The sequence below is a fragment of the Euleptes europaea genome, chromosome 4 (assembly GCF_029931775.1).
Source record: "Euleptes europaea isolate rEulEur1 chromosome 4, rEulEur1.hap1, whole genome shotgun sequence".
In the NCBI taxonomy this organism is placed as follows: domain Eukaryota; kingdom Metazoa; phylum Chordata; class Lepidosauria; order Squamata; family Sphaerodactylidae; genus Euleptes; species Euleptes europaea.
In genome coordinates, this window is record NC_079315.1 from 87,445,441 (window position 1) to 87,464,941 (window position 19,501).

Here is a 19,501-nt window from a genome sequence, read left to right on the forward strand (position 1 = left end):
TGCTTAACGTTTTATAATATCGGAAGAAGTTCTAAACAGAGCAAAAATAGCTCATAATGAGCCTGAATCTCATAACAAATGCAGTGAACTCAGAGAAGCATTTTTCAGTGTTAAAAATGATGGGGGAATCAGTTCCAGGATGGAGAAGTGTATTTCATGCTTTTAATGTATGGAGAAATTGTTGAATAATGTACTCGGAGAGTCTACTGAAATAATAAAAAAAATCTTTCCAGTGTAAATTCCTGGAATAATTTAAACAACAGTTCAAAACAAATGCATTTTTCAGAAATCATATAACAGATACACTTTGGTATAAGGTGCCTTATCTTTTCTTACTCAGTGGAAAAGACAAGAAATCCTGTTAATTTTCACTATAAAACTATGTTGTCTTTGGGATCATTAATTTCAATAAAGAGGATAATGTATGTTTCTTTCTGGTATGAATAGTGTACAAATTAATGACAGGAGGAAACAGCAGTATCCTTGTTTAAGGCACAGTGCATTTCATTTCTATTTAAACGTGATAACAAATTGCTTTCCTGAAGTTTGACACATTTTCTCAACTGCAGTGTTCATGTGTAAGATTTCTGTTTCAAAGAAAGCAGTCATGTTATATATGTAAACTATGTGAATAAATAATTTTATAGCACCTCCTTGTTAAGTTTTTCTTTAACAGCCTAATGTAATCAGATTCCTATAGCTGATAAGGATTGCTTAATATTCCTGCAATAACAATTTGTTTGATTTGCTAGACTTTGCATCAGTGGAATCTGTGAGACCTAATTTTCCATGTTTCTGATTTGATAAATATTATGCAAGGTTCCTAGCCAGCTAAGTGCTTGTCAGGCTCTGCAGGGAAGGACGGGTAAAACACCCTCTCTGCAGAGACTGCTCAGATCTAGGCAAACTAAAGTCAATGCATTTACCTGGGCTGAATAAAGACCTTGCATTCATGGCCCATTACCAATGCTGATTTCTCCACACCCATATCTCCCCTGGACATCACAGACTCTTCTGCATATCACACCTAATCCCATCAAGCCTGCTATTCACATTTACATACTGTTCCTCTACTTAAAGACCGATGGGATTCACATTCTAGCTGTATCTGAAGAAGTGAGCTGGGCTCACGAAAGCTCATACCCTACCAGAAAATATTTTTGTTAGTCTTTAAGGTGCTACTGGACTCTTGCCCTTTTTGACTACTCAGATCTAGGCAGTAGCTGTAAGAGTCTGCTTTGCCTAGTGCTGAGGAGAGAGCAAGAAAGCAGAGAAGGAAGTCAAGGGCATTCAGGCTTCCCACTGCAGGAGCCTGCTTGGGTCCGGCCATGAGCATTCTTAAGGGACAAACTAGAAGTGATGGCCACCATGAGGATGCTGCTACCATTTTAAGGTCATTTCAAAATGCTGTGAGGACTGAGCCACTCTTGTTTCCCTCCCATGTCTTTTCAAGTGCCAAGGCAACCATACTCACCCCCCCCAACAGTTCTTTTGGCACTTGAAAAGGCTTGGGGAGGAACTATAGTGCCACACTGTGGGCCCAATCAGATCATGCCCGCGCAGCATTTTTAAATGACATTAAAATGGCATCCTCGTGGCAGACACAAGGACACTGTCATGTTTCGTTTGGCCCAAAGTGAGGCCCTGTGGCTGGCTCAGAGCAGGCATGTGCACTGGAAAATGGCCTTGCCCGCTTCCCTGAAATGAGGTAGTTGCTGCATTGGGAAACAGGGCCCAGAAAAGACACAGGTAGCTTCCAAGCCACTAGCATTGCTGCAAAGCATCTGCCTTCCTGACCAGCATTTCCTCTCCTCTGGATTCAGTTTATTCTGTTTTAGCCACTTGACTACAGCTTCAAAGCACTGGTTCAGAGTCAAGACAGTCTCTGCTACACCAACATATTGATAGACTTAGTGAAACAAGACGTAGGTATGACTACCCACTGAAGCAAAGAATTGTTCTTTCAGGTTTCTGAATTCACTATGCTACTTTTATCTAAACCGCTTCCAGAGCAGATTTGTGTGCTATGTGGCTACATTAATTGCAATATTGTAAAATATTGGCTTTGGGAAGCAGTATCCTTTTTGAATTGTTCCAATTTCTCTTTGAAAATAATCTGTTAGTGATGATTGTGGACCACTGGAAGACCGCATCAAGAGTGGATGTGTGCGTAAGAACGGTTTACGGAACAGTCATAATACATAAAAAAGTCTATAGGTGTATTATCTGCATGGGATACAATAATATAGCTGCAGTTAAAGTTTTTTGGGGCTCACTAAATTCAGTGGAAAAGATTTAAGTATGTTCTTAACTTTCCCATTGAAATTTGTGTTACTAGACCATACTTAACTTGGGCTGCATTGTGTTATTGAAAGAATGCCCCCCCCCCACCCTGGCCCAGGTCTTCAGTTCTAGCAAATACTTACTTTGGCACTTCATTTCTCCTAGATTACTAATTTGCTAGAATCGCTAAACCAAATTTGCAAAAACCAGCCTACTACGGTAACTATAAGTCAGTTGTTACTTTACGGCACACAGACACACAAATGTACCTCTGTATACTAGACAGAGGAGGACTGGTCCATTTTCAAAACACAGTTAAGAAGCAGCCCTTGGCCTCATCAGAACATAAGAAGCGCAGTCCTGGATCAGATGAGCGATCTATCCAATCCAGCATCATCTGTCCCACGGTGATCAACTAGCTGCCCTCGAGCACTAGCAGTATGTTTAGGACATAGGAGCATTGCTAAGAGGAGAGAGTTAAAATCCACCAAAGAAGAGAATGCAAAAAATCTTCAATGCAGGAAGGCAAATGCCAAATAATGCAGTCAATGCACTTTGCAGCTGGATTTTACAGTGTGAAATGGCAAAATCCACTTGTAAACAATCGTAAGGTGCCTTGAAAGTGGATTGAAATTCTTTTCATATTTTACTGTTAATAGATGTTTTTAAAACTGTTTTTAAAACACGTTGTTGATTTTTATTAATTTTTATAACACCTAAAACAAAAACAAATACAATAAAATATGAAATAATAATAATTAAAAATTAATTATAGTAATATAGAGTGATTGATGGCCCATACAAAGTGTTTTTAAAACACTTCTTCGGAAGTCGGGTGATGGGTCACTTTTTTAAGGTGGGTGGAGGGGTATCTCTTTGGTTTTTATAATTTTCTAATTATGACTGTATTAATTAACATATATAGATACTCTTGTGTTTTTTATGTAAATTTTTAATTATTTCATATTTTTATTGTATTTGTTTTTGTTTTAGGCGTTATGTTATAAAAATTAATAAAAATCTATCTATCTATCTATCTATCTATCTATCTATCTATCTATCTATCTATCTATCTATCTATCTATCTATCTATCAAAAGAAAAGAAAGTGGATTGAAAGTGCCTTATTTGGCACGCGTGAAAGTGCCCCAAGAGACGCCTTCCCAACCGGGAGGGGACTTGGGGGCGGAGGAAAAGGGCTCCACTTCCCGTTCCTTCCAGCTCTGCGCCTTGAACGCCCCCGCAGGAAGAAGCGCCTGCGCAGGGAGGCCGCGCGCCGCCGGGGCCCGGCTCCTTCCCCCCCATTGGCTGCAGCAGGGGGGAGTGGCGCGCGGCTGGCGCTCGGCCCGGGAAGCGGCGGCCCGGGGTGTCTCGGCGCCGCGATGCTGCGCGCCCTCCGGCGTCCTCCCTGCTGGCTCTCCGGGCGGCCCGCGGCTGCCCTGAGCCGAGCTTACCATGGGGACCAGGTGGCCACGGTGGGCTCGCAGCCCGACCCCACCTCCTCGCTTTATCAGGTAGGCCGAGGAGGCGGGGCTGGCCAGGGCTGGGCTGGGCTGCTTGCTAGCAAACTGGGGGCGTCCGGAGAGCAGAAGGGAAGCCGCCCCGCCCTCCCATCCCGCTTGGCTACTGCGCCGCTTTTTCCGTCCTTGGGCCGGGGTGTGTGTGTGTGTAGAGGGGGGCTCTTCCTGGCTGTCGAATGAGCTTTCAGCTTGCAGCGCTTTGCTGTGCTCTCGTTTCTATGACGGTTTGTGCAAAAGCATGTATGCTCAGGAGTAAATCCTGTTGACTTCAGCATGGAAGCAAGTGGATTAGGAGTTCCTCCAGGACATAACCACCAGAAGTCTTGCTTTATAAGAAACAGTGTCTTTTATTTACAATGCACAGATAAAACATACCATCACGTACACTACTCCACTACTACTTCCAGGCTTCTTCCAAATAGGTTAGGTTTGGTTACAGAATCACAGTTACATAGTCTTATATGCACCCACTGCACCTGATCTGTATTAGGCCACCTGTGGACCTGCCCAAAGCATTGCATAAGCAAACTGCCCAGATCCGGATTCCTGCAGTTCCCTTTGGTACCAGCAAGGCTATTGCTTCTGCTTGACCTCCCAGATCTCCTAGATCTGACAGCTATCACACAGCTGTTACTGTCAGATTATTACAACCAACTTGATTCTCTGACAGTTACTCCCTAGTAAGACCCTAGAAGCTAAAATGACTAAACTGAGGCTATCTTTTTTTGGTCACGTCAAGAGACGACAAGAGTCCCTGGAAAAGACAATCATGCTAGGAAAAGTTGAGGGCAGCAGGAAAAGAGGAAGACCCAACAAGAGATGGATTGACTCAATAAAGGAAGCCACAGCCTTCAATTTGCAAGATCTGAGCAAGGCTGTCAAAGATAGGACATTTTGGAGGATTTTCATTCATAGGGTCACCATGAGTCGGAAGCAACTTGACGGCACTTAACACACACAAGCATGTTTAGGATTGCAGTGTTCCTTGTGTAGAAGCTGTCTGTCCACGCATTCAAATCCAAAATTCCTGTGTCTTTCTAGTAATTGCCGGTCAGGCAGAAATTCAGCAGGTGAGCTTTTCCCCATCATGCAGTTGCACACGGCGGTGAGAGCTTCCTTGGTTGAATGGCTGCTCTTAGGCCCAGGAAGGTGTAGGCAGATTATTAGGTTTGTTTGTTTAATCCTGATTGAAACTTTATTTTTGCTGGTCTGAGTAGACAGTACTGACTTGGATGGACCAAGTATAATTCAGTATAAGGCAGCTTCATGTGTCCAGGACTCTTGTAAGGGGCACTTAAATTCTCCTTCAGTTTTTCTTTTTTCTTGCAGGAACACCATAAACTGCCCCAAGAGAACACTTTAGATTAGTGGTTATCAACTGGTGGGATCCAGAAGTTGGTGGTGTGCAGGGTTTTCAAGACAATTACTAAGCATTCTCCCTCAATTCCCTTGTCCACATGATACCTTTTGGCATGCTGCTGGTAACATTGGACGCTCAGTGCTTCTCCTGATACCCCATTCTCCCCACCCACTAGCAAGTGTCATTGAGGTGCTCCTTCCCAAGGATTATCCATTGTGCTTAAAATTATCCATGTCCTTGAAACTTATGGTAAATTATAAATATAATAGCAGGATACTTGTAAATGTTCTCCTTGGATGAAGCAAATCTTTTGTTCCAATCCTGCTGGGAGTCAGGTTCTTTGACAGAGTGATTGTGTCAATGTGGTTCTGGCCAAATAGACACTCTTCAGCATTCCTTGTTTAGCTCTGACTTGCTCAACGAGGCTAGAGACAGATGGATAAAGCCTTTTATTCGGGAATCTGTCTCTAAACTGGATTATCTGAGGGTTCTTTTAGCAAGGGTGGATTTTAATATTACATTGGCAGTTGCCAAATTTCTCTCCCAGTCCATTAAGATTAAAAAAATACTAATTTCCTTATGGGGTATTCAGATAGTTACTTTTTTCTTCCTTTTTATTTTGATCTCAGTGTGACATCGTTCAGGCCATATGAACAATATCATTAAAGTAATATAGAGTGATTGATGGCCCATACAATATGGAAGGTTGAGAACCTCTGCTTTAGATGAATCGTCTTATTTCTCCTGTTTCTCCTCTGCTTGGGCAGCAGTGAACTGGAGCATATGTTTTGTCATTCCCTGCACTGAGTCTAGTGTAGAGTGCAGCATTTCCCCCTTTATGCTTTTTAAAATAAGCACCTTCGGCTTTTCCTACTCCACTTACCCAGCTATGCTGCAGAAGGGAAATAGCCCACAGTCTACCTAAATAAACAGGTTGAGAAGGGACCTCCACCCCCATCACTCTGTTACTGATAAAAGGGAAATATGTGATCAGAACTCTCCTTTGCACAACAATCCACCCATTATTGGGGGCAATGGCAATATCGGAGCGAAGAAAAGTCGACCTCCTCCAGTCATCTAGCATATCAACACTCTTGTGTAGCGTTTGTTTCCTACACTAGGAATTGCAACCTGCTGTCCAAGCTAGTACTGTGCGACTCTGAATGCTCGTGTGTTTGTGGACAAAAGGCGTGCGTCATTCCTTACAAAGATTCCTTTGGTTTTTGTACACACATAAGAATTTTCTCATGATATTTTTCTGGGTCATCTTTATGCACTGGGATTTGGGAGCACCATACTCTGGTGGTTTTGTTCTTATTTGATGGGCAGATTCCAGAAATTGGTTCTGGGAGGTCACTTTTTGGCTCTATGGTATTTATGCTCAGAGGTTCCCCATGGCTCTGTCTTGTTCCCTATGCTATTTAACATCAACATGAAACCACTGGCCTAATTTCTCTGGCTGCATCCTGTAAGTCCATGTATCTACAGATGAGAACATATGTTTCAAACTGAAGCATGAATGTTTATCGCAAATGCCCAAGAGTCCAGAGTCTATGCTATGAGGCTTGCGATATGGTGTGATCCTGTGGAAAGTTTCTAGAAAGTTTTGTAGTGTTCTGGAAGGCAACTTTTGTACTAATTCTCTCTCTTCATCATTACTTTTAACCAGTTATTGCTTTAAATGTTTGTTCGTTAATGATCAATGATGAGAGTTCCCAGGGCTGAATCCAGCTATCTAAAGTGAACCATTTAGCACCCAGTTGCAAACCTAGAGGCAAAAACTGGCCCGGAAAGCCAAGTGGCTTTGGCTGTGGGAGTTGAACAATAGGGAGAAGGGGTTATTTATTTATTTATTTAACTTATATCCCGCCCTCCCCAGTAAAACCGGGCTCAGGGTGGCTTACACAATACACACTGTACAATAAAACACAGTAAAATCAATAACACATCATTAAAATCTGCCCCCAAAATCAATAAATAGAAACCCATATCAAGTAGTAGATGGTGCACATAATTTGTGACATACTTGTCACGGTAAGGCCTGCTATGTTACAACCCCCATTAGGTAGTAATTTCAGCCAGGGTTGGGCAGGATAGGGAGGCCAGAGATTGATGGAAAAGAACCATAGCTGGCCTCAACCATAGGCCTTGTGGAATAGCTCTGTCTTGAAGGCCCTGCTGAAAGCCCTAAGATCCTACAGGGCCCTGGTCTCATTAGACAGACTATTCCAACAGTCAGGTGTCAGGGCAGAAAAGGCCCTGGCCCTAGTTGAGGCCAGCTGGACACTGGGCCGGGTACCACTGGGCTGATCCAACACTGTCTACAGGCTTTCATTGTGTGGCCTGATTGCTTTTTTTCTGGGGGGTGGGAATTGTTGTAGAAGTTTCAAGTCCACAGGTCAAGATTGATAGGTGTCTCCAGCTATACTTTATAAATAAAGTACATCTGGTATGACAATCAAGGAGCAAGATGGCCCTCTTTGTCAGCGGTTACACAGACTCATCTATTATTGAGAAGGGCACAAAGTGTACACAGTGTTTTACCATCAATGAAATGTGAGGTCCCTTTCAAAAGATGGTTATATTCTAGGGGGGAAAGTACAGTATGACCAGATACTGTGCAAACTCAAAAAGGCGCAAGGCAAATGATGAGTATTGCCCTTCCTGACATCAGTTGTTTGTCCTGGTCTGCAAATTTAATAAGACAGGGTGGATATAGAAATTTAATAAGACAAGCAGGATATAGAAATGCAGTTTAGTAAGACAGAAAGTGTATGGAATTTAAGGGCATAGCCAAGAACAAATGTTCAAATTAATCTTCAGGCTTCAGTCGCCCCCAGCGTGTTAATCATTACACATTTGCCATTCAGTTTCTGCTTTTCTGGTCCCCCTTGTAATATCAAATGTTTTTCCTACTTTGTGGCTTTGTAACATCAAGATAATTTTTGCTTTGGGGATCTGGTGCTCAGTAGAAATGTAGTCCACAGTCTAGAGCAACCTACCCCTGGTTTCACTTACTCCAAGGGAGCTAATGTTTCTGGCATAGCAGCATCCAAAAGCACATGAACACATGAAGCGGCCTTATACTGAATCAGAGCCCTTGGTCCATCAAAGTCAGTATTGTCTACTCAGACCAGTAGCGGCTCTCCAGGGTCTCAGGTAGAGGTCTTTCACATCACTTACTTGCCTAGTCCCTTTAACTAGAGATGCTGGGGATTGAACCTGGGACTTTCTGCATGCCAAGCAGATGCTCTACCATTGAGCCACAGCCCCTCCCCAAGACATGTAGGTCTTGGAAATCGGACTTTTAGTAAGAGAGAGAACAAACTAAAGCTGCATCCAGATAAGACCCTGCCAGTAATTTTGTTAAGTTTTTAAGGTGCTACTGGACTCTTACTCTTTTTCAGATAAGACCAAGGTGATGCTGGCTGGAAGAGCTATGGCTTTAGAGGGCATACCATCGATGGTATGCAGCTTTTGCTGAAAGCCTTTGTTAAGAGCTTGTGAGTCTTGCTGGATCCTGGTCTCCAGTTGGAGAAACAGTTGTGTCTCTGACAAAAAAAAAAGGTTCCAGCTACATCTAGTTAATAAACTGGCTCCCTAGTTACACATGCTCAATCTGACCATGTGGATGCATGCTTCAGTAACCTCAAGGCTAGATCACTGTAATGTGTTCCACATGGGGCTGCCTTTGAAGATGATCTGAAAGCGGCAGCTTGTTCAAAACTCAGGAGCCTGTTATCTGGGGCCTATTAGTTTCCAGGTCCAATTCAAAGTGGTGGTACTTAGCTTTAAAGCTTTTAATGACCTGGGGCCCACATACTTGCAAGATCATCTCTCTGTGCGTGGTCCCATGTGGCAGGTTTGATCATCCCATCTGGGTCTATTGTCAGTACCCCCTTGTCTAGAACATGTTTGGCAACAGCCTTTTTAGTGGCCACCCCATGCCTCTTGAACAGTCTCCTGGCAGAGGTTGGGGGCTCCTACCCACTGGCTTTCTGGTAAGGATGTAAAACACAGCTGTTCCCAAAGGGGCAGCCTGAGCCTGGGCAGAGAGGGAATACCCATGGGTGAGTGGCATAAAGTGATTTTTAGATGGTTTTTATGTATGTTGTTTTTACCATTTGTTTTTTAAAATGGTTTTTACATTGTTGTTTCCCACCTTTGATCCTGAGATGCTAAGGAGAAAGGTGGGCATAATGTTGCTTTAAAAAAAGTGTCCAAGCCATTCAGTACACCTAATGTAAATCTTGCATAAAAATAATGTTAAGCTATTCAGAAACAAAAGTGGGCTACTGTTGCTTTATAAAGTAATTTACACATTTCACTCAGATAAACAAGTCTGTAACCCCATGATCACTAAATATTTTAATAGGCTTTCATGCCACATAAGATTTTTCTCCATTTGGCCCAACATTGGGTACTCATGGAATAAAAATATATTTGCACACAGCCAATATGAAGCAAAATGGAAATCATCAAGTTGTGAAAATCCGAGTAAGCTGCAAAAACAAAAGTTTACAATATCATTTCAGTGTAAATTTTTTAAAAAGTCTTGATAGGTATGAATAACTGAGGCAGATATTGATCCGAGGTTGTTGTCCTGTACGTGCACCTTCATCTTTTGTTTTCTCTTCTGAAGTGCTCTTTCCTTTCCCCCCTTCCCTTTCTGACACTAAATAGGTAATTTGGGATATTGTGCTGAGCCCACGAGGCTTCATTATTGTGAGAGTTATTTTAATATCGAGGGGCAGGTTAACCTGGACTGGTTTTATGGAATATGTAGAACATTCAGCACCGATGATCTATGATTAAAGCAAATTTCATTTTCTTATTAAAATGTGTTCTGGGATATGTTTCATGGTTTTCCTTTGGACACATGGAAGGACGTGTGCGCTTACACTGGGCTTTCCAGATTTTTTTTCCTAACAGCAATTCCTTATGTTGCATCAGAAACTGCTTTTGAAAATACCTCGTGTATCAAAAGCCATTTGTTAAGCACCATGCTGAGCTGTTGTTGGGAAAGAAGAGTCAGAAATCCTTCTGTGTATCGACAGCTTGCCACAGTGCTCTGCAGATCATGGATATGTAGTTTTATAAGTTGAAATACTTGGATATTGTTATACATTGTAAATTAGTAGAAAGTACAACTATATCAACTTAAATGTATTAAACACTTATTTAGTTTACTTATCTGTACCCAGCTTGGAGTGACACCATTTGGAAAAGGCAAAAAAAGGTGGCTGATAACTTTCCCTTTTCTTTATTAATTATTTATATTTCCAGTTAAATGTTTTCTTTTCCCTTGGACACAAAGCTATATAATAAACTAACGTTGAGTCATTCTCCAGCTTACTTTAATCTTCCAACCAGGAAAATTACGAGCGAATGAAAACGCTGGTGACGGAACTCCAACGGCAAGCAGAAAAAATCCGATTGGGTACGTCCTGTACTTCTCTTATTAGATCATCTTATGTAGCAGCTTGATTGGATTTGGCTTCCAATATTGTGGCAAAGCGGCAGTGCTTGAAGACATAAAAGAGAAAAGGTATAACAGTACTATTTAACATTTATCTTGTGTCAGTGGCTGCTGAGCACCGTAGAAAATGTAGAAGTGATCCAGCCCTTGCCAAGAGATCTTCCATACTGTATTAGCCAAACATGGGCTGCATTCGCATGGGAAGGATTCTCTGTTTTGTATTCTTTGCCACTGTGATTGCAAGAGATGTTTGCACTTTGGCAACATAGCTTCTGCACAGGAGTTATCTGAAGCCAGCGTGGTGTAGTGGTTAAGAACAGTGGTTTGGAGCGGTGGAGTCTGATCTGGAGAACCGGGTTTGAGTCCCCACTCCTCCACATGAGCAGCTGAGGCTAATCTGGTGAACTGGATTTGTTTCCCTACTTCTACACATGAAGCCAGCTGGGTGACCTTGGGCAAGTTAGAGCTCTGTTAGAGCTCTCTCAGCCCCACCTACCTCACAGGGTGTCTGTTGTGGGGAGGGGAAGGGAAGGTGACTGTAAGCTGGTTTGATTCTCCCTTAAGTGGCAGAGAAAGTCGGTGTATGAAAACCAACTCTTCTTCTTCTGAACACTTTCTTTGTGCGCGGCCATTTTTTCTCAGTGCGTCAGAAGAGTGCATAGAATAATCATAATTATATAGTTTTGTACTGCTGTATAAATTACCATTAATTTTTTTAAAAAGCTCTGAAAACACTCTGAAAAGTCTGAAATGCATACCTCGATGTGAATTCCTCTAATAATTGAAGTTTCAAAGATTTGTTCTGCATCCATAGCAGTTTGGAATAGGAAGGTGATTTCTTAATGTGAAGAAAAGTCTTTAAAGAGACAAAAAAGGGATTTCAGGTTATTAGGCAAGCTGCTGGTGGCAGTGAAAAAATTCTGTATATGTAGTGGAGCTAGTGGTAGAATAAAGCTAGAGAGGTGAATTCCTCAAGAGATCTAACTGCTTGAGATCTGAGCCAGCTGAGTAAGCTTCACATCCCCCATAGTAGAATGAATCCCTGTTGGATCCATTTCACCACAGAACAACCCAAAATCTCACAGAAACTGTGGCAGCAACATCAGGAGAAGAATGGGTACTGGCCACAAGGAGCTGGATTTTCTGTGGCTTGCAAATCCTGGCAGGTCCCCCAATTGTAATTCATAATAATAAATGATAATACAATTCAGATAAGTTTTTCCCCTAAAAAAATAAGTATTTCCTGTATAGCTGTTCATGAAAATGGGATTTTTTTTTATTCAGCTGCTTGTATATATAGCCTAATCAAGGTCTTTCATGACAGGTGGTGGAGAGAAGGCACGAAACCTTCACACGTCAAGAGGAAAATTGTTACCTAGAGAGAGGATTGACAGACTTATAGATCCTGGGTAGGTGTTTTCATCTTCAGTATTAGTATTCTAACACACAATATTTAGAAGTTAACACAATTTTTTGTTTCCTTGCTTTCAAATGTAATGGTCAATAATATTGCAAATTATAGAAATATCTGTTGTTTGGATTGAAAAACGTAGTTAAGCCTTTTACTAAAACCACACTGTGTTTTGTATAATCGGATCATTATAAACCACAAACTTTGCAAAATTGTCTAGCTGGGGGTAAGTGACATCACTCCTATTTAGTCAGTTGTCTGAGTGCTGCACATTGCTCCCTGACCCGAACTTCTTTTTTGTAATTAAAAAGTCACAACTGAAAAAGCAGTAATATCAGCAAAAAATGGGAAGAAGTGGAGGGGTAATAAACAAAGCAACTTGAAGTAACAGCAAAACCTCGAAGATTCCCTCCCCCCCGAATGGAAATAACACTGAGCTAAGAGCGAAGCATGGGGGAAGGTCTTAAAATGGTGGTACAAACAGCAGAGTAGTCATAGCCCGTCAGACTTGGCCATGGGAGGTGATATTGTTATGCTTACAGCAAATCTTCATAACTTTATACTAGAAAAATTGAGGATACTTCTTGAACTTTTTTGACCCGGGCAATGGAAAACAAAGACTTCTTGCACAATACTGCAGCAGTGGCTGAATCTGCAATAGAATTAGCATCGCTGTTGCAGGAAATGAGAGAGCTGCAAAACAAATGAAAGAAAGAAAAAGGGATGTTTGAAATACAAAATGCAAGACTTTGAAATCTAGTTCCAAATAAACAGTGTATCATTCTATGGGATCCGAGAGAAGGCAGAAGAATCTGATCCTGTGCCGTTTCTTTCAAGGTGGCTGGCTCAAACAATATAGTGGGAGGATGGGCAATTGAGAGAACTTACAGAGTGGATTCCTCGATAGAACAATCTACTAGTCAGCTGACGCTGACCTGGATGGCCCAGGCTAGCCTGATCTAGTCAGATCTCAGAAGCTAAGCAGGGTCAGCTCTAGTTAGTACTTGGATGAGAGACCACAAAGGAATACCAGGGTTGCTATGCCGAGGAAGACAATGGCAAACCACCTCTGTTAGTCTCTTGCCTTGAAAATCCTACTGGGTTGCCATAAGTCGGCTGCGACCTGATGGCACTTTACACACACACTAGTTGGCTGAGGGATCTTACAACCAACTTCCTCCATCACAGGAAGAAAGAACAAATATTAAAGGATGCAAGGGAAACAGGGTTGGTTCCATTCCAAGATGTCCAAGTACTCATTTTTCAGGACATTTTGGCAGATACATTGTCCAGGAGATAGCAGTTTAATCCTGTAACAGAAGCTTGGTGCACAGCTAACATTCAGTACATGTGGAGATTCCCATTGAAGCTCCTAGTGAGTTATAAAGGCTCAATATTGTTTACATGTTGTATTCAGCAAGGAATTTTACTTCTGGAAGCACTACAGACTAGTGTACCTGCTGAAGCATATAGAGTCATAGAAACTGAAAATAAAAATAGCATACAGGAAATGCAATCTTCATGGAAGAAACTTCTCCAAGAGGTACAACCTAAACAGGAATTAACTTTTCACATAGGGATGTTACAGTGCATTCCTGAGATATAAGGGCAAAAGCCCTTAGGAAGTCAGGAAGGCACCAAATGCTGGCGGGAAGGCCTGGGACGCCGGCGGGGCCTTCCGGCGGCATCCAAACACCCGGTGTCCCGGGAGGCATTCCAGGGGCATTACGGTGTCGGGCTGGGGCAGGGCCGCCTTTAGGCGGCCTCCAAAGCCCTTTCGGCCCAGGAACATCTCTCTCTCTCTTTTTTTTTTGGCGCTATAAGGGTTGCGCGGATTTTTGGCACTGGGAAGAGGTTTCGGTGGGGCCAAAACCTCCTTTGGAGGCAGCGCAGCCACGTTGCCTCCTAAGCCCAGCGCAGGCATTCCTCCCAGGAATGCACTGTTAGTTCTATATCATATGGGAAATGAGTTCCTGTAAAATAAAAACACCCTTTTCTCCCCCCCTTTTCCCCCTAAGAAATACATGTAAGATTAGTCTGAACAAACTGATATGGAGTGAAACCTAGGTAAATTCTCTATCAGTCTTTGTCAAGTTCATTTTACTCTCTACAGCTCTTATTAATAAATTACTCAGGAAATGAGTTCCTCTTGAAATAAAGTTTTCTTATCACATGGTAAACAAGGTCTTAATGGAATAGAATTTCTCCAAATGATGCAGTCATCTCATAAGAATCATTACTGCAAACCATCAAACAAAGCTCTTTTAACCATATTACATGGGAAATGAGATGCTGATGAAACAATAATTTTAGGAGATACAATTAAGACCAAGAAAGCAAAACAGCAAATTTATAATAAGTTGCTCAAAGAGTATTTTTGTTAATATTTTCAATGAGGTGTTCTTCAGCCTTTCTGGAGTCTCCAATTTTTTCTCAGTGTATCACATTGGAATTGTGATCCCAAGGAAGCAGACACTCTTTAAGAACATATCTCAGATCTGATGATCACAGCTGCAAGCAACTGAATAAGATGCAGTGGAGAAAAGTCTAGATAATGCTCCCATCAGAATGTCATGTAAGCTTTTCTTAAGATTTGCAAGAAGTTTTGGAGAAGCTGGATATCTTTAAAGATGATATTAATTGAAGGAAAGTTTAATTGCACTCAAAATGAAGATTTGGAATAGAATAAGGGACTAATCCTAAATAGGTCTACTCAGAATAGTATCATTTTATTCAGCAGGACTTACCGTATATACTCGTGTATAAGCCAACCCGCGTATAAGCAGAGGTGCCTAATTTCACCCCAAAAATGGGGAAAAATTAGGCACCCATGTATAAGTCAAGGGTCGGCTTATACAATGCCCCTGCCCCGGGTCGCCCTCCCGCTTGGGCCCTCCAGACCCACCCCGACCCCAGCGCCACCCCTTCCTGGGACCTACAGACCCACCCCGACCCCAGCGCCACCCTAAGGGGGGAGGGGAAAGAGCCCCTGAACCCCCTACTCACCGGGAGAGGCAGGAGGACGAGGCCCGCTGATCAGCTGGGGGCGGCGGCGGGGCCCTGCCTGCACGCAGGAAGGCCCCGCTGGCCGCTCCCAGGCCGCAGGGAAGGCACGCGGGCCGGCAGTGGTGGTGGTAAGTCCCCCCCTCCCCCCCCTACCGTATTGACCCGCGTATAAGCTGGGTTGGGTTTTTTCAGCCCTTTTTTTGGGCATCATTAGCTTTAATTATGGAAGCACATCACATGGACATAGTCTGTAAAATGTGGTCAGATAGTGCCTTGGACATCTTGTTTATTAACAGGTAAGGGAAAAGGGGGTAGACTGGAAACCAAACACATTTATTTTATTGAATAAATATCAGAATATTTTAAATATAACACACATGATGGAGTTCATTTTGAAATTAACTAGGATGCATCTAAGATGCTCTACAGAGGAAGGATTACTTCCTTGGCATTTAATCAAATACAACAAAGGGAAAAAGAAGAAATAATTGAGTATATAAAGGAATTAGACAGTAAACACTTGGGGATACCTAGGTAAAAATAAAAGATGCTTAAATTTTCCAGATCTGGGCGTTTACTGTACAGCATCTTCCTACCATATTTCATTATGTTGAATCAGCAAGTATAAATTAATGGACACAGACATGTCATGTCTTTTTAGAATAATTAGTATAGGAAAAAACTCGTGATACACCTGAAGTAATAACACTAAAGATATGGGATGAGTGGAGAGGAAAGATAGCCTCACCTGCACCGATAGGGAGAAACATTTCACCCCTACTAGGTCAGATACTGGGGGCCTTCAAAACCTGGGAAAAGTCAAAGATTAATTGATTAAAATATGTGTCTGTAGGAGGTAATTTACAAAAAAAATTACAGTTATAACTAGGCAATGTGAAAATACATTGGTTTCAATACCTAAAACTTCTGTAATTTTTCAGTGTTACAGGTAGTAAGAAGAGTGTAGTAAGGCCTTTGAAACAATTTGAGAAATTAAATCCGTGTAGACAAGCACACTATAAAGGAATGGTGTCACTGGTTTTTGTAGGTTGTCCGGGCTGTGTAACCGTGGTCTTGGTATTTTCTTTCCTGATGTTTCACCCGCAGCTGTGGCAGGCATCTTCAGAGGAGTAACAGCTGCGGGCGAAACGTCAGGAAAGAAAATACTCAGACCACGGTTAGACAGCCCGGACAACCTACAAGAACCAATGAACTCTGACCGTGAAAGCCGACAATATAATGGTGTCTCTGTTATACAAAAATTTTGGAGAGATGACATGGCAAGGAGAACCCTCATATACAAGTAAATAGAAAATAGGAGAAAAATATTGGGAAATAGGACCAAGCCCTATGAGGAAAAGCTGAGGGGCTTGAGAATGTTCAGTCTGAAGAGGAATAGGTTGAGGGGGGCATGATGGCTCTAAGTATTGGAAAGGTTGTCACTTAGAGGAGTTCAGGGAGCTGTTCCTGTTGACAGCAGAGGATAGGATTCACAATAATTGTTTAAATTATGGGCAGAAAGGTGTGTGTGTTAAATGGCATCAAGTCGCTTCCGACTCATGGCGACTCATGGGCAGAAAGGTACTGGCTGGATATTAGGATTTTATTTTTTTACAGTAAGAACAGTAGAATAGGCTGCCTAGGGAGGTGATGAGCTCCTCTTCATGGGCAGTCTTCAAGTAGTGGCTGGATTAACACTTGTCAGGGATGCTTGAGGCTGATCGTGCAATAAGCAGGGGGTTGGACTCGATGGCCTGTATGTCCCCTTCCATGATTCTATGAAATATACTGTGTCAGATAGGCCTTGGAATATTAAAGTATTAATTTATAAAACACTCTGTAAACTATAATACACATACAACCTTCTCTGGTGGCTGCTTTCATTTCCAGTCATTAGGCAACGTTTGTTCATCCAGTCCTTGACTATTATGAATGAGTCAAGGACACATCTAATGCTTTATGGGTCCTCTTCCTTTTCCCTGTGCTCTTTCCTCAAAACAAAATAAAAATCTTCATCTACTAGTGGAAAACAGTAATAATGAGCGAGTGGTATTTAATATCTCTCAGATTGCATCATATCTGGCCAAAGGTTTGATGGAGAGGATGTGGAAAAATAGGTTGTTACATGCATTATTGTTAGAACTGTGAAAAAATACATCAGTTCTGGCTCAAAGTGGGTTTACAAATTAAGAAAATTACTGGTTACATAATGATGTTAGATCTAGATACCATTTTATTAGAAAACTTTCCAAAGATAAGATTAGAATTAACCTCACTATTATTGCACTAGCTGCAAAGTCTGAAAGAGTATCCAGATGGGGGGAAATCAAAGGTAATATAACAAAATATGGGAAATATTAATCCTTGATAAGATTTCAACAAAGTTAAAAATAGCAGCTCGTCACAATCCACAGATTTCCAAAACAGATATCGCATTGGAAAAATCAGTCCATCATGTAAGGGTCTACCGAAATATAGTCCGTTTTAAGTATATCAATCATATAAGTGTTCCTACACTTTAGGAAGCTATGAATGACCTTTAAATTTTCCATAACTACTATTGTTACAGTGCATTAAGGTTTTAGTTTTAAGTTTCAGTGTTTGTTTAAAACATGATGCTACACTTGATCTTAGCCAAAAGGCCGAGAAGGCGTTTTATGGACTCTGTAGTATTGAGAATAAATTCTGATATTCTATCATATATTATTATATTTATCATTATATTTACTGCTTACGGTTAGTATATTGCAAAACCACAGTAAAATTAGTTTTAGAAAGTTGTCTGCCCTAAGGCACTGACTAGTGTCAGGCAGTTTTCATGTGAATAACTTCCTTGTTGTTTCGTAGGTCTCCATTCCTGGAGTTCTCCCAGTTTGCTGGTTTCCAGCTCTATGGCAGTGAAGAGGTCCCTGCAGGAGGCATTATTACAGGCATTGGATGTGTTTCAGGGTGAGGTGCTACTGGTAGTCTCTTGTCTTTTAATCCCATTTTTGACTTGCAGTCGTCTTGTTTGTGGCTTCCTAGAAGCACCTGGTTGGCCACTGTGTGAACAGACTGCTGGACTTGATGGGCCTTGGTCTGATCCAGCAGGGCCTTTCTTATGTTCTTATGACTTCCTTGTATTTTGGAAGTGTTTATAAAACTGTCAAGAGACAGGGTGTAATAATAATAATAACAATAATAATTTATTAGGCCACTCTATCCAGACAAATCGGGCGCAGAGCGGCTTACATCATTGTTATATATTATAAAATCAGTACAATACATAAATTAGGTAAAATGTCAATTAAAATGATAGCGCCCTTCATTCATTTATAACATCCCAGCAGTAAAGGAGGAAGAGGAGGAAAGAGGAGAAGGGAAGCCAGCAGGATAGAAACTGTTGCTGTCCTCAGCCATACTCCATAATAAGGGAACAATAATGTGTTCTCTTGTTTTTAAATCATACTGCTTGTTATATCAGATGTGTCATCCAATATTTTATTTTGTTAGCGATCCAGAGTGCCTTTTGATAGTCAAAATGAGCTTATTGGAAATTGACATGTTTATACCTCAGGCACTCAGATGAAGAAGCTCAAGAGGAAGGTTCCAAATTGTAAATAGCAACAAAAAGCATCTTAGCATAAAAATTCATCAATATCTTGAACAAGCGAGCTAGCAGTAACCGTCTGCAACAACAAAAAGGCCAGTTTAATTGTTTTGCTCTTTTTATATTGTCCAGGTATTGGCTGGCAAAGAATGCTGCTGCCATTAAAGCAAATGAGGTACAACATGCTAGTTTGGTACCTGTGAGAAAGCTGAAATAACGATACATTGTAGCTTGGTGAAGGTAGGGACCAGACATGAGGGGTCAAACTCCGTTTTCCATCAGCAGAATGGCAGTCCTTTGCCTCCCTGCTCCCACTTCTGTCTATGAAATGCTGCTCCTGGAGATGAAGGACCCTCTATGAAGGTGGTCTGTAGCGGAAAGGGAGAATTGGTGGAAATGGCCAGTTTAGTCTGGCTCCAACTTGTTGTAAGTGGAATTTAGCATTTCTGATCATTCCCATGGCAATCTTAGGGTAGTATTGAATTTGGGTGCTTATAATAATGGTGTAGTGATAGCCAGATGTGCTTTTCACTAATTCCATGTTTATATAAGGTGATAGCCCTTTTATTTCAAACTTGTAATTTGACAGTCATGGTTTTTGTGGGTAGTTTACTACAACGTGCTGTAAATAGAACTGTTTGAAGATTCGTAGGGATGTGTGAAGCAGGTACAGAGGGTTTTGCTGTAATATATGGTTGGGTGGTTATGTTGCTGGTTTACATTCTTCCCAATGGGCTATTCAGTTTTATGCTATGGTTTCTTGGGATTGTTTGGATTTTCATTGGTATTATTCTAACTAACTGGTTAGCAGCTTTGGTGATTTTATGACATGAAAAGGCTGGATGTAAATATTA

The 19,501-nt window shown here is 41.6% G+C and overlaps 1 protein-coding gene across 1 annotated transcript in view; it reads left to right on the forward strand.

Annotated features, from left to right (window-relative positions):
- Positions 1-3,664: 3,664 nt before the first annotated feature.
- Positions 3,665-19,501, forward strand: part of MCCC2 (methylcrotonyl-CoA carboxylase subunit 2) — a 50,062-nt gene continuing 34,225 nt past the window's right edge. Inside the window, exons 1-4 of the mRNA XM_056847962.1 lie at positions 3,665-3,796; positions 10,536-10,602; positions 11,966-12,050; positions 17,906-18,007. Of these exons, the coding sequence (XP_056703940.1) occupies positions 3,665-3,796; positions 10,536-10,602; positions 11,966-12,050; positions 17,906-18,007 (386 nt within the window). The remainder of the gene's footprint in view (positions 3,797-10,535; positions 10,603-11,965; positions 12,051-17,905; positions 18,008-19,501) is intronic.